Source organism: Corapipo altera, unplaced genomic scaffold, assembly GCF_003945725.1.
Source record: "Corapipo altera isolate COAL_440 unplaced genomic scaffold, ASM394572v1 104, whole genome shotgun sequence".
NCBI lineage: Eukaryota > Metazoa > Chordata > Aves > Passeriformes > Pipridae > Corapipo > Corapipo altera.
Window position 1 is genome coordinate 6,126,065 of NW_020884920.1, and position 14,309 is coordinate 6,140,373.

At 60.0% G+C, this 14,309-nt stretch overlaps 2 protein-coding genes across 4 annotated transcripts; both read left to right on the forward strand.

The window, feature by feature from the left end:
• Positions 1–89: 89 nt before the first annotated feature.
• On the forward strand, positions 90–4,890 carry RPUSD1 (RNA pseudouridine synthase domain containing 1). 3 transcript variants are annotated; one of them, XR_003529895.1, is made up of 7 exons: positions 90–174; positions 758–949; positions 1,042–1,165; positions 1,817–1,919; positions 2,000–2,101; positions 2,294–2,845; positions 3,604–3,680. XR_003529895.1 is itself a non-coding variant. In XM_027656714.1 (7 exons), the coding sequence occupies exons 2-7, from the start codon at positions 768–770 to the stop codon at positions 3,763–3,765; spliced, it is 927 nt and encodes a 308-aa protein (XP_027512515.1). In that variant the 5' UTR covers positions 90–174; positions 758–767; the 3' UTR covers positions 3,766–4,890. The 3 variants fall into 3 exon arrangements, 2 of the variants coding, with proteins under 2 accessions (XP_027512515.1, XP_027512516.1); XM_027656714.1 differs by having other exon boundaries at positions 2,294–2,547; positions 3,604–4,890; XM_027656715.1 differs by having other exon boundaries at positions 2,294–3,722.
• A 2,872-nt stretch (positions 4,891–7,762) lies between these two features.
• LOC113953342 (mucin-2-like) lies at positions 7,763–13,674 on the forward strand. The gene is made up of 9 exons (XM_027656387.1): positions 7,763–7,808; positions 9,619–9,803; positions 10,002–10,157; positions 10,319–10,452; positions 10,722–10,855; positions 11,021–11,121; positions 11,349–11,548; positions 11,813–12,885; positions 13,529–13,674. Exons 1-9 carry the CDS (start codon positions 7,763–7,765, stop codon positions 13,609–13,611), a joined length of 2,112 nt encoding a protein of 703 aa, XP_027512188.1. The 3' UTR covers positions 13,612–13,674.
• The last annotated feature ends 635 nt before the right edge of the window (positions 13,675–14,309 follow it).

Here is a 14,309-nt window from a genome sequence, read left to right on the forward strand (position 1 = left end):
GGTGGCGCTGATTGGACCCGACGCTCGGACCGGGCCGGCGGGGGCGACACTGATTGGACGCGACGCTCGGCCCGGGCCGGCGGGGGCGGCGCTGATTGGACGCGGCGCGCGGCCCGGGCCGATGGAGGCGATGTAGCCGCGGCCGCCCCGGGAGCGCCCGGGACGGCGCCGCAGGTGGGGCGGGGGCGGGAGCGGGGCTGAGGTCTCAGAGCGGCGCGGGTCCCCTCTCCCGGGTCCCCTCCCCAGTGTCCCCTCCCCAGTGTCTGTGTCCCTTCCGCCGTGTCCCCGCCGTCGCGTCCCGTGTCCCCTCCCCAGCGCCCCGTGCACCCAACCGGAGCCGCCGGGATCGCGGCTCGGCTCCAGCGGGGAGGGTGACATCGGTGTGACACCGGTGAGGCTGCGGGACACGCAGGGTGACATCAGTGTGACACCAGGACATGCTGGGTGACACTGGTGTCCCTCTAGGCCCAGCAGGGTAACAGCGGTGTTGCTCTGGGACTCACACAGCCCGACACTGATGAGGCTGAGGGACCCATGCTGGGTGACACTGGTGTCACTGGGCCGAGCAGGGTGACAGTGGTGTTGCTCTGGTCCTGTGCAGGGTGACTGGTACCACAGACCACCTCAGTCCTATGGGGTGCCCCACTCCCTACCCTGCTCCCAGCCTGCCCTGCCTGGGTCCTGTCACTGCCCAGGGTGCTGTCCCACCCCTGTGACACCCACCCCTCTCACCCCAATTCCCATGTCACTCCCGCAGGGCGCTGGCCATGGAGCCGGGCACCATCGACAACCTGTCCATCCTGTACCAGAGCTCCGACTTCATCGTGGTCAACAAGCACTGGGACATCCGCATCGACAGCAAGATGTGGTACGAGACACTGACCCTGCAGAGCCAGCTCCGGCACCGCTTCCCCGAGCTCGCCGACCCCGACACCTACTACGGCTTCAGGTGAGTGGCCAGGCACCCACCCGGGCTGTGCCCTCGGCTGGGGGCACTCACAAGTTCCCCAGGATGTTCCTGTGCCCCTGTCTCCTCCCCAGGTTCTGCCACCAGCTGGATTTCTCCACCAGCGGGGCCCTGTGTGTCGCCCTCAACAAGGCGGCGGCGGGAAGCGCCTACAAGTGTTTCAAGGAGCGGCTGGTGACCAAAGCCTACCTCGCCCTGGTGAGCCTGGGCCTGCTCGGGGCTGCCCTTCTGGGTGGGCTGAGCACCTCTGCTGGGAGGCTGAGGGAGCTGGGGTTCAGCCTGGAGAAGGGAATGCTCCAAGGAGACCTGAGAGCCCCTTCCAGTGCTTTAAAGGGACTCCAGGAGAGCTGGAGAGGGACTTGGGACAAGGGATGGAGGAACAGAACAAGGGGGAATGGCTTCCCACTGCCAGAGGGTGGGGTTAGATGGGATATTGGGAAGGAATTTCCCCTGTGAGGGTGGTGAGGTTCTGGCACAGGTTGCGGCTGCCCCTGGAATCGTCCAAGGCCAGGTTGGATGGGGCTTGGAGCAACCTGGTCTAGTGGAAGATGTTCCTGCCAATGGGTTGGAACTGGAACTGGATGGGCTTTAACGTCCCTTCCAACCCAAACCATTCCAAGACTCTGTGATTCTATGAATTGCAGCTTGGTCTGCTTCTTGCATCCATCTGGACACGATTCTGTGCCACGTACTCTAGGAAAACTCTGCTGGAGCAGGGAGGTTGGACCGGGCGTCCCCACTGTGGACTCTACCAACCTTTCCCATTCTGTGATTCCATGATTCCTGGCACTGAGGGGTTGGTGAGGAGCATGTGCCAGGGCTCAGTTTGAACCCCCTTTCTGCCCCCAGGTGAGGGGCCACGTCAGCCAGAGCCGGATGACGATCCGCTATGCCATCGGGAAGAACACCACGGAGGGCAGGACCCACATGATGTGCATCGACGGGACAGAGGGTGAGCCCCCCTTCCCTGCACTGCCCAGACCCCTTGAGCCTCGCTGGGGGATGACAAACCCCCTTTGGATCTCGTTGCAGGCTGTGAAAATCCCAAGCCTTGCCAGTCGGAGCTGATCGTGCTGGAGCACGGATCCTACAGCGGAGACCCCGTGACCAAAGTGCTGCTGCAGCCCCTGACAGGTGAGGGTTGGGGTCAGGGCAGCAGCTCTGGGGGGCTCTGACGTGGAAGCAGAGCCTGCAAAGGGATGAGGGAAGCTGAGAACCGCTGGGCTCAGGGGGGACAAGTGTTACCTGGTGCGTTGTCACCTCACACGCTGAAGGAGGGATTCAGGGATAACCTGTCCATGATCCCTCCACTCCTGCTCTCCCCAGGGCGGACTCACCAGCTGCGGGTTCACTGCAGTGCCATTGGTCACCCCATCGTGGGGGACTTCACGTACAGCCTGGGCCAGGACAGCAGCCCCTACAGGATGATGCTCCACGCCTACTACCTGCGCATCCCCGCGCGCGGGGAGCTCATCGAGGTGTGCGCGCCCGACCCCTTCGTCCCCGCCATGGACGGCAACTGGGAGCCCCAGCGCGTCACCCGCCGGCTGGAGGACACCATCCAGGAGCTCAAGGACAAGGTGACGCAGGAGGAGCAGGAGCAGCAGGGCCAGGAGGCCGTGGGTGGTGGTGCGGAGGAGGAGCAGCCCCGGAGCGAAGCCGGGAGCGCGGAGCCGGAGGAGCAGCGGGCGCGGTGCCAGCAGTGGTTGGCAGAGTGGGCTCTGGAGTGAGCACGAGCCACATCCCTGCGTTTCCGGCTCCATCTTTGTCCCAGTGGGTCCCCTCGGAGCCCAGCGCTGACTCCACGCCTGCACCTCCTGTATGCCAAGGCTTCCCTCACTCACGGGGCTGGATTAGGCACATTGTTCAGCGGTTAGGGTGGGTTTGGTTTTTAATGTCCATCGTCCAGCTGGCCATGGGATGCCCCTTCCCCAGTTCCAGGCCTCAGCAGCAGAGTCAGTGTCACACACCAGCTTAGAGTGACCCCAAAGCTTCCCATCCCTGTCCTGGGGCTCGGGCCCAGCCAGGGCAGCACAGACAGTGCCTGTGCCATGACATTCCCACAAACCCTCCGTGCTTGGATGCTGAAGTGCAGCCCAGCCCAGGGAGGGGAGGACATCCCACGAGCAGCTTTGGTGTCCATGTCCCCCATTCCCATTCCCTTCACTCCAGCTGCTGCACTCACTGGCACACGTGTGGGAGGTGGGACATTGAGGGGCTGGAGCAGAAGCTGGGGGCACCAACAGCCCCCCAGTTTTGGGGTGCTCCAGGTGTTTGGCCCATGGAAATGTGCAGGGATGGGCACAGGAGAGGTCCCTGCCTGGCACCAAAGTGCTGCCCATCCCTGCCCCGCGCTCCCTTCCTCCCTCAGCCCTCCCATGGGGTTTTTAAAGGTTTGGTGAAGGTTGGAGGGTTGATACAAACGGATTTTAAACCTTTTTCAATTTTCTAGGGGAAGAATCTAGTCTTTTAGGGGTTGTAAAATACGGGTGGTCTCAGAAATGAGGTATTTTTAGTATTTCTGTGGTCGGAGAGCCAGCAGCCCAAAGCTTTTTTAATGGATTTTATTATTCCTTCTACTGGCATTGCCTTTCCTGCTTTTATCCTGGGTGTGGGTGTAACCCCTGCTGAGACAGGTCACAGGACACGAGCCCCTTGCTGCTCACCTGGACGAGTCCTGGCTTGATCCCATGGTGAGGCTCCTGGTCCCATGGTGTGGCTCCTGGCTGGCAGGTTTCCAGAGGGTGCCAGAGGCAGGTCCTTTGGGTGGACAGTTTGGGAAGGCTCTGGAGCAGTAGGAAATGGATGAAGCTGAAAGAAAGACTGATGTGGTGGCTCAGCTCCGCTCAGCTCAGCTCAGCCTTGCAAGATTCCAAGAAGAGTTTCTCTGGAAGTGCCCTTGCTTTGCTGGTCATCCTGCTTTGCTTTCCTTTTCCCACCCTGATCATCCTCTCCAGCCCTTAGAGGACATTTGGAAATGAGGAGAACAGGACAGCTGGGGAGGGACAGAGGGGCTGGAGCCCACTGCACACACATCCCCATCCCGGGGGTGTCGGCACATCAGCGCGTGCCCAGGGCTGTTGTCACCCCACCAGCCCCATCCCATGGAAAATGCACCTGACAGGGGTTTCACACAACTGAGATTCCCACTCTGAGGGGGAATAAAATGTCACAGCTCTCTCCCTGCGGGTGAACACACCAAAATCCTGGGGGGAATTGCATCACCCATCCCTTGTGTCCCTGGGTGCAAGTTCACTGTGCTTTTGTGTCTTGGTGGGGATGGCTCTGAGGTGCCAGCCCTGGGCTCCAGAGCTGGTGGCAGAGGGCTCGGGGTGGGTTGGAGGAGCAGGAGACCCATCTCCTTCCTCCCAAGCCCCCTCCCTGCCCATCCCATGTCCCAGGAGTGGCCGGGAAGGGAGAGGCAGCCGCGGGCAGGTCCCGGAGCTGTAAATTGCTGTCATGAACCTGTTTGCCAAAGAATGAAGGGGGGTGACGTGCACGGGAGGTGCTGAAAAGTGCCAGGGGAGATTTACATGTCACAGGTGGGACACAGCCTGCCCCTCCCACTGGGAACATCCGGGATGGGGTGGATCACTGGGGTGGGACATGGGGACACTGATGGACCATCCCTGCTGGGGGCTGTGTGGAGGAGCCCCCTCCCCAGCACCCATCAGCCTTCGTGTGCTGCACTTATACCCAACACCACGGAGACCAGAGATAAATAGGTGTTTTCCTTACCCTGCAGAGAGTGTTTTCCAGGTGCCCTTCCCGGCATCCCGTCCTGCTCCGTCCTCTCTGCCGGCACTGCCACGGGGCGTTGGCTGCGAATCCCCCAGTGCTGGGGTGTGTGTTGTGATGTTCTGTGCACTTGGCAGTACCCGTGTTGTTGCCTCTCACTGTATTAAACGTGTCTCTGCCCTTCGCCCCCTGTCTCTCAATCCAACGCGGCTCCGGGGGCTTCCAGGAATGAGCCCGGACCGGCCCGACGGGACCGGCCCCGGGGCTCCAGCCCGGCCAGCCTGCTGTGTGAGCACCGCACCGCGGGGTCCATCCTCCCCCTGCTGGAATTCCCGGCCAAAACCACCGGGATGAGCGACCCCAGAGCCCTCCCGGGTTTAGGAACAGAGGTGACCGAGGATGGTGGAGGCAGCTGGGGCAGATGTCGGTGCCACATCCTGTCCCCTGCCCGTCCCTGCCAGCTGGGATTGCCCCAGGCAGAGGAGAAAAGCTCCTATTTTGGGAACATTGTGTCTTTCCCTGGCAAGGAGGTGGGGAGCAGCCCTGGGGCTGACAGGGTTTAGGGGGTGCACAGGGAAAGCTGCTGTCACTCCTGATGATTGGATGCTCCCAGGGCTGGAGCCCCTCTGCTCTGGAGCCAGGCTGGGAGAGCTGGGGGTGTTCACCTGGAGAAGAGAAGGCTCCAGGGAGACCTGAGAACCCATTCTAGTGCCTAAAGGGGCTCCAGGAGAGCTGGAGAGGGACTTGGGACAAGGGATGGAGGGACGAAGTGAGGGGGAATGGCTTCACACTGCCAGAGGGCAGGGATAGATGGGATATTGGGAAGGAATTCTTCCCTGAGAGGGTGGGGAGGCCCTGGCACAGGTTGCCCAGAGAAGCTGTGGCTGCCCCATCCCTGCAAGTGTCCAAGGGCAGGTTGGACAGGGCTTGGAGCAACCTGGGCCAGTGGAAGGTGTCCCTGCCCATGGCAGGGGGTGGGACTGGATGGGCTTAATGTACCTTCTAACCCAAATCATTCCAGGACTCTGTCAATGCTCCTCACTCATCCTGCAGTCAGAGCCCACACCTGACCCGCTGAGGTCCCAAGGAAGGGACTTGGGCAGATGTTCTTTGGCACGTTCAAGTTTGGGGTGGATCCTCCTGTGTCAGCTCCTGAGGGTGTTTCAGGGTCAGTTTTAAGCTCTGTGGGGACACAGTGGACTTGGTGACCTGCAAAGGGGCTCCAGTGTGTCCCTGCCCTCCTGCTCCAGCCACCCCTGCCCAGCCAGCCCGGGGCAGGGGCCGTGTCCCACCAGCATCCTCATAGCAAACAAGTTTCTGTAATTTTACCACTGCAACAGGAGCTATTTTTACAGTAAATCCTTCCAAAATAGAAACCAGCAACACCCGCGGGCGGCGGCCGAGCCCCGGGGCTGCAGGACCGGTTGGGGGACGGGGCTGGGGACAGGACACAACTGGGAGCACTGGGGGAGGGGGGGAGTGTGGCAACCCCCCTTGGCACTGTGCCAGCAGCTCCAGGGACCCTCGGAGAAGTCTGGGAGCCCCAAATCTCTCTGAGAAGGGGGTGCAGCCTTGCTGCCAGCCCAGCCACCCACTCCAGCTACTCTGGCCCTTCCCTTTTCCCGGGATAAACGCTCAGATAACGTTTGTGCTCACGGCATCAGGCTCCTCCAGGCTGTCATCCCACACCCTCAGCAAGGATTTGTTTCCTTTCTTTTTGGTCTCCTTCATGGCACGTGCTGGATGGCATTTCGGAGCATGATCAGGGAGAAAGCTGTAAAAGAGGGAATGGGATTATCCATGGTTGATGGAAAAAGGATGGATGGGAGGGAAGCAGCTCCCAGAGGGTGCTGAGCCCATCACTGAGAACTCGTCTGTTCTGCACCTCAGTTACCCTGTAAAATAAACCCCTGAACAGCTCAAAAGGTTTCCCACTCCCTGGGAGCACCTTTATCTCCCTCAGGAGCACAGAAATCACCAGCATGGAGGATTTAACTCCCTCTGGATTCATTTTGGCTTCAGCTGAACCAGAAGTTCAAAGTTTCCTTTACGGGGGGGGGGGAAAGAAAAAAAAGGAAACAAAACCAATACCAGGGAGAAGGGAAGGAGCCTGACAAAACACTGTTGAGAAACTGCCCCGTCACACCCCTGTCGGGAGCAACATCCCCACCCCGCACAGATAAGTGCAGAGCGCTGCCGGCGCTGCCCATCCCCGGCCCCGCGGGGGGAGAGGACCTGCCCGGCTGAGACCTCGCCACGGAGCCAGATCCCCCCGGACGGAGAGGAGGAGAACGGCTCGGCACGGCCACGGTGGGATTTGGGGAACAAAATGAGCCTCAGGGGAAAAATTCCTTGCATTGATCTTGCATTGAGTTCGAACGGAGATAACTGTGGGCAGCACTGGGCTCAGCGGGGGGATTTTGGGAGCAGGGATGGATTTTCCATCGGGGGTGATCCAGGTTAGAGGTGTGGAGGGGGGAACAGCGGGAGGGAAACACCTGCTAGGGCTCCTCCCCTGGGCTACACCGGATTTCTCCCAGTCCCATGTGGATGTGGGGGATGGAGGGGGACCCCGTCCCTGCAGGGCACAGGCAGGAGCAGGGCACTGGGTGTCAGGGAAGACAAGTTATTGTGGAGTTTCTTTTAATGATGGGTGGAGAATTAAATCCTGTTTTTCGTTATATAGGAATTTAAATCTCTCCCTTGGCTGTGGGGGGGTCTGTGCAGGCAGCACAGGGCATGGGTGGGGACGCTGACCTGCCCTGATCCCACAGCTCCAACCTCAGCTCTGGGTGAGGGAATCGGCTGCAGGACCCCCAACACCTTCTAAGAACCCCAGGGGTGGGACACGGCTCCAGCCTCAGTGTTGGGTGAGAGAATCAGCTGCAGGATTCCCGGTACCATCCCCAGGCACTGACCCTGAGTGTGGGACAAGGCTCCAGCCCCACTGCTGGGTGAGAGAATTGGCTGCAGGACCCCCAGCACCCTCCAACAACCCCGAGTGTCGGACACGACCCTTCGGACTCGCGCCAAGGGCGGAGCCCCAGCACCAGCACCATGGTGTGGGCAGCCCCAGCCCCGGCTGCCATCGCCCTCTGCCTCCGTGAGTGACATCTTGTGCCCCTAAAGCTGCTTTGGGACCCCCATCCACCCCCAATGCCAGGGATGCTCCAGCCTGTGCTGCTCCTCATCCCCATCCTGCTCGACTTTGGTACTCCCTGCCCCCTGTCTCCTTCTCCCCTCAGCATCCACAGGCAGTGGGAGATTTTTCCCAAGGACAGGGACAGATTTCCAGGGACAGATTTCTCCCTTTTTGCCTTCCAAACCCAGCCAGAGGGACCCCGGGGTGCCTGGGCTGGGGGCTGCTCTCTGCAAAGAGGTTTAAGTGAACATCATTAAATTGTCAAAGAAAAGGCTCTTCCCAGGCTTTAAACCTGGACCAGCTGTGGAACATCCCCTGACCACCTGTACATACATCCATGGATGGTTCCTAACCTGCTCCTGCTTCCTTGCAGGTGTCTCCACAAACCTGGTGAAAGCTGCAGTGGTGAGTCTCCCCCGGCTCCGCTGGCTCCCAATGCTCCAGGGCCTTCCCAAACTTCTCAGCTGGTGCCGGAGGTGCCGGAGCTGCCATGGTTCCTCCATCCCTCAGCTGCAGGGAGGCACTGCTGTCACCTGCCTGCTGTCCCCCTGGGCAGCCCATGGCCTGTCCCTGTCCCATCCCATCCCTCACTCACCCACTGCCCAGCAGCTTCCCTGCCCTGCTCCCAAACCAAGGGCTGGCACCCTGATGGGCTCCCCCCCCCGCCCCTGGCTCTGGGGAAACAGGGACAGACCCACTGAAGGGTCCCCACTCCTGAGAGTGGCTGTGGTGGCTTTTGTCCCCACATGCCACCAGGGCAGCCTTCAGCCAGGTCAGATCTCATTCCCTGCATCTAAAATCACTTCTTCCCACTCTTTGCCTGGGCTGAACATCTCTCATCCTGTCCCCAGGCTGCCCTGGTCATTGGAGCTGTCCTGTCCACTGCAGAGCAGCACCCTGGGTAAGCACAGCCCCGGCTGGGGCTCTGGGTTTTGGGGGGTCTGGGCAGTGTGTTTGATTGCTCCCACATCCACGCCTGGCTGCTGTGACGGGTCCCTGGGCTGGGGAGGATTTACAGCCTCGCGCAGCCGGTCCCGTGCCTGTGCCCGGGCAGGGATTCCGGTTGCTTTGGCTCCTCCTGGAGCACAAACACACCAAGAATTCCCTTTCCTTTATGGGGCTGACTCAGGTACAGCGGGAGCTTCCCCCGAGCAGCTTCATCTCATCCCAGGCTGAAGCGGAGCACGGACCGTGAGTGTTGCCCAGTCCAGACCAGCTCAGAGCTCTTGGGCAGAGGAAAAATGCCCCTGTGCTGGTGGGCATCTGGGTACTGCCAGGAGTGGGGAGGCACAGGACCAGGCAGAAAGCTGTGGGATTCCCATAAAGTAACTGGGGAGGTGGGGAAAGGACCTTACAGAACACTGGGGGGGGTTGCTCTTACCTGGGAGCAGGAGTATGGCAGCAGCAGCTGGGAAGCAGTGGGACAGGGTGGGATATTCCCCAGGCAGGGTCAGCACCATGTGGAGGACGCTACAAGATCAGAGGATGCTCATGTAGGTGATCTGGAGAGTTTGTAGTTGCCTTTAACAGGGCAAAGTGCAAGTGGGCTGCAAAAACATCCCCATGAACTTTAAGGAATGAAAGCAAATCAGGCTTCATGGGCTGGGGATCCAGGGGATGGGAGGAGGATCCACAGTGGCTCGAACCACATTATTGCGATTCCCTGTTCATTCACCAGGGCTCTTCCAAGGGGCTCTGAGCCCCGAGGCAGGACCAGGGCCAGGTGGGAAGGGGGACACACCATCTGCCTGACACAACTCCTCACCCACAGGCTGCCTGTCCGAGCCCATCACTGCCACCACCATTGCCATGAACCCCCTGTTATTCCTGGATTACAGCCCTGAGGAGTTCAATCTGTGCCTGAGCAACGATGTCTTAATTGAAAACCTGGAGGCTCTGCTGGACATACCATTCACCGTGGAGTACTACAAGGTCATGAAAGAAAAGGTGGACCAGGTAAGGGGTGACACAGGGCAGGAGATCCCAGCAGCCCCTCAGCAGGATGGGCACAGCCCGAGATGGGCAGGACCTGCTGCAGGAACGGGTATCAATGGATGTGGGGGTGAAGTCGCCCGAGTGAGTCCTCTGCACCCATTCCCACCCTATTTTCCCTTCCCTCACCCTGGTTTCTGCCCCCCTGGCCTGGCCCCACAGACTTACCCGTCGGGGATCCCGGAGGAGCAGCTGAGGCGCCTGGGACTGCTGGCCCGCCAGTACTCGGAGGAGGAGATCAGTCAGTGGTCAGTGACATCCAGTGACACACTGGCAGCCCTGCTTGACCCCTCAGGAGGGGAGTGGGATGATTCCCAGGTAAATCCATGGCAGCAGTGGGGGATGAATGCTGGGGAACCCAAACTGACCCAGCCCATGCCCCAGCCTGGCTTAGGGCGAAGGTGTGTTTGGCAGCACACCTTTAACAGGAGCATCTTCCTGCCCCCCCTGTGTCCCACCACGTGCCCTGTGCTCCGCAGGTGCAGCAGCTGCTCAGCAGGTACCTGACCCTGGGGGGCACCTTGACCGGGCCCCTGCTCCAGGCCATCGGGGGCAGCCGCCTGTGCAACCTGCGGGAGGTGCAGATGGAGCAAATCCCCGCCCAAGCAATCGGGTGAGGCTCTTCTGAGGGGCGCTGGGTAGTCCTGCGAGTCCCCTGGGACCGTGGGGAAGGGGGTGCTGGGATGGAAACCCCCCAGTTCTGCTTTGGTTGGCTCTGCCCACTCCCAGGCAGCAGGGTGGGATCACTGCTCCCACTCCCAGCTCCTGCTGGAGCCCCAGCACCGTGAGTGGGGAAGCCCCACACAGCTCCCCCAGCCAACAGAACACTTGGGCTGTGGGTTGGGGTGCTGCCCCTCTCTGAGCTGTGACCCTCCCTTCTAGGACTGCTGGGCAGTTAAACATTTCTGCCTGCTCCCAAGCCAAGAAGGAGCTGCTCTACAGGAAGGCTCGGGAGGCCTTTGCTGGCCTGGCCGACACCCCCAGCGCGTATTACTGCCGGCTCCGGCCATACCTGGGTAGGTGCTTCCACCTTCCCCCTCACTCCCACCACAAGGCCCGCTGTCTCTTCCTCATCCAGGGAGGTTTGGCCATGCTAGGACAGGTCTGGCAGCCTCCAAAGGCTCCCCAGAGGAGTTGGGATGGTTTGTACACATCCAGGTGCCCCATGTGCTCTCTTTAAGGTGGAGCTCCAGCAGATGACCTGAAAGACTTGGCCAATGCTGGCGTGGCCATAGACATGGATATGGACACCTTCCTCTCCCTAAATCCCGAGGAACTGCAGGTACAGCCCCTGCCCCTCTCCCCTCTGCAGGGCAGGGCTGCCCCAGGGCTGAGCAGGGGGTCTGAGGCCTGAATCCCATCAAATCACCAATTCTCCACTTTTTTACCTGTGTAAAGTTTCCTTTGGAAGTTTTTCCTTGCTCTGCAGCCCCACTAGAAAAGCATTTCGGGGTGATGCCAGCGGTGAGGATGAACAAAGGGGGTGTTGTGTGTGTGTGTGTGTTGCAGAAACTCAGTGTCATGGACGTGAAAAACTTGCTTGGGAAAAACCTCCCTGAGCTGAAGAAAGCTGAGAACGAGCCCTTGGTGATGGGCTGGGTGGAAAGACAGTTCCAGAGGGAGCTGGACCGTGTCCTGGGAATCGGCCTGCAGGGAGGGATGGAGGACCCCACGGGGACAACCACCCCTGCTGCCCCCACCACAGCCAGTGTCACCTCCACAGCCTCCAGCCCTGTGCCCACCACCCTCCCAACTGTCCCCACCCGTCCTTGCCCCACCACCCCAGACATTGTCACCCCCACAGCCACTGTCCCCACCCCTCCTTACTCCACTACCCCAGCCAGTGTCACCTCCAGAGCCACTGTCTCCACTTCCATCACCCTCCCCACTGTCTCCACCCCTCCTCATCCCACCACTCCAGCCAGTGCCACCTCCACTGGCTCTGGCCCTGTGCCCACCACCCTCCCCACTGTCCCCACCCCTGTTGCCACTACCACCCCCCTGACCACCCAGTCAAGTACAGTCCCCCTCCAGACCCCCACTCCGAGTGCTCTCAGCCCAACCCCCCTAAACAACAGTCCCCCCTCCACTGAGAGTCCCCCTACCACCCCCACTGCCACCTCCACTGCCACCCCCACTGCCCATCCCACTCTGACCACCACCTCCATCGCCCCCCCCTGCTCCACCCACCAGTTTCCCACCACAAATAAGGCCACTCCATCCCCTGTCCCCCTCCTCCCCACCACCCTGGCCCCTGTCAACCCCAACACCACCTCTCCCAGTTCCGTCCCAGTCCCTGCTGTCACCTCCAGGGCCACCACCAGCACCAGTGTTGGCACTGACCCAGCTGGTACCACCCACAGCACCAGCTCCCCTCTGGTGCCTGTGAACACCCCAGCACCCGGGGGGACCACCCACCCTGCTCCTGCCACCCACAGCACTGTCATCCCTGGCACCCACAGTGCTGCCAGCACCCCTGTCCCAAATCCCACCTCTGCTCCCACTGCCACCCCTGTCCCTAATCCCACCTCTGCTCCCACTGCCACCCACAGCACTGTCATCCCCAGCACCCACAGCACTGCCACCCCTGTCCCTAATCCCACCTCTGCAGCCACTGCCACCCACACCACCATCACCCTGAGCACCCCCAGTGCTCCCAGCACTCCTGTCCCTAATCCCACCTCTTTTCCCACTGCCATCCACAGCACTGCCCCTCCTGTCCCTCACTCCCCCTCTGCACCCACTGCCACCCACAGCACTGCCCGCCCTGTCCCTCTCTCCACCTCTGCTCCCACTGCCCCAGGCACAAGTCCCCCTCCCCACAAGCCCACCCCAATTCCCAGCTCCACCATCTCCACCCAAAAGAGCATCATCTCCTCCACGCCCGAGACCACCACAGTGCCCTGCCCGACCAGTGCCCCCCCGGGATTCCCCAGCCCTTCCTCCACCACCACCAGGAGTGAGGCCACCAAACCAACCCCTGGAGCTGTACCAGAGTCACCACGACCAACATCCAATGGACACATCAACCTGCAGCCCAAGCCTGGTAAGGTGGGAATGTTCCAAGGCGGGAGAAGCTTAGGAATGCTGGCAAGGCTGAGGTCTTCAGCAGTGAGCAGATGATCCACCTCGTTCCTGCTGGATTCAGTCCTGGCTTCACGGGCAGTGACGTGTCTGTGCAGCCCCTGGAGCTGCCTCAGGTCCTGCAAGCTCTCAGGTCTGCCCAGGAGCACCCTGAGGTGTCTCCAAGCCCCCCCAGCCCCCAGCATTGCAGAAAGCTGGAATAATCCTGGAGGAATCCTGGAGAAATCCTGGAGGAATCCTGCTCCTGCTAATCCCTGGGCTGCTCTCTGCCCGGGTTTGACCTTCCCTGTTTTAGCTGCATGTGGTGCTCCTGAGTGCAAGCACTGAAGTCTGAGCTCCTTTGCTCTGGCAGAGCTGCCCCTGTAGCTTTAGTGACCCTGGGGATTCACTCCTGCCTTGTGCTGGTGAGTCAGGATGGCTCAGCCTGGGGACAGTCACACCTGGGGCAGGCCAGTGCCCAAGGAGCAGCTACAGGCAATGGCACAGGGGGCTGAGAAGTGCTGTCCTGACACATGGGTTCCGCTGGGATACCTGAATTCCACTGCCCTCTCAGCTCACACCTGCCCTGCACCTGGATAATCCCATTATTTGTGTTCTCCCCTCAGATTCAGGACCCAGACTGTCCTCTTGCCTCATCCATGTGCTGGCTGTCACCATGGGGACCTTGCTGCTGCAGGGACTGCTCTGAGCCCCCCCTCAGCACCACACCCACCCCATCCCTCCTTCATCTCCACCACCCTGCAACACAATGGTGCTGGGAAATTCCCTGCTGGAAAAGCAGAAACCTGGGAAAGGAAGAGAACTCCTCCATTTGGTACCAGCACAGAACAGGATTATTATTTTTGAGGCTGGGCAGTAAAAGGAGAACTGGTATTTTTCAGCCCAAAGAAGCCCCAAGGGTATTTACTAGCAATTTACTCCATGTAGTACCAGCAGTGCTGAGTGCTCTGACAGGGCAATAACACCAGGCCCACCTCTACCAGGGGCTTTCCTTCTAAGGAATCCCACTGGGATCTGTGAAACAGTGGGACAACTCAGGGATTTGAGTCACTGGCCACTGTAAAAGAAGCAGAACACGGCCCAGCAACGCAGCTGAGAGATCCCCAAAGTTGCATTTACTCATTTCATGAACTGCTTTTTGATCCAGATCTGTTCAAACTCCACAGAGACTCTGATGGGATGATTCACTGAAGATAATTTATCTTGATTACTGGTGCAATGCTATACAATAAACCATCAATCAACTAGTGTTTTCCTAGTCTTTGAGGTGTTTAGTGCTTAGTATTGTACTTTTTCTAGCTTAGATCTAAAGTCTGCACTGAAGGGCAGACCAGGCTCTCCTGCTCTCATTCTGTAAAGCAATGACAGCAAAGATTATTTTATATA

Excerpts from the sequence above, each read along its gene's own strand:
- RPUSD1 (XM_027656714.1), top strand. The coding sequence starts at position 768 with ATGGAGCCGGGCACCATCGACAACCTGTCCATCCTGTACCAGAGCTCC. Across the intron at positions 950-1,041 it reads GACACCTACTACGGCTTCAG|GTTCTGCCACCAGCTGGATT; the intron begins GTGAGTGGCCAG and ends TCTCCTCCCCAG. Across the intron at positions 1,920-1,999 it reads GTGCATCGACGGGACAGAGG|GCTGTGAAAATCCCAAGCCT; the intron begins GTGAGCCCCCCT and ends ATCTCGTTGCAG.
- LOC113953342 (XM_027656387.1), top strand. The coding sequence starts at position 7,763 with ATGGTGTGGGCAGCCCCAGCCCCGGCTGCCATCGCCCTCTGCCTCC. Across the intron at positions 9,804-10,001 it reads TGAAAGAAAAGGTGGACCAG|ACTTACCCGTCGGGGATCCC; the intron begins GTAAGGGGTGAC and ends CTGGCCCCACAG. Across the intron at positions 10,856-11,020 it reads CCGGCTCCGGCCATACCTGG|GTGGAGCTCCAGCAGATGAC; the intron begins GTAGGTGCTTCC and ends GCTCTCTTTAAG.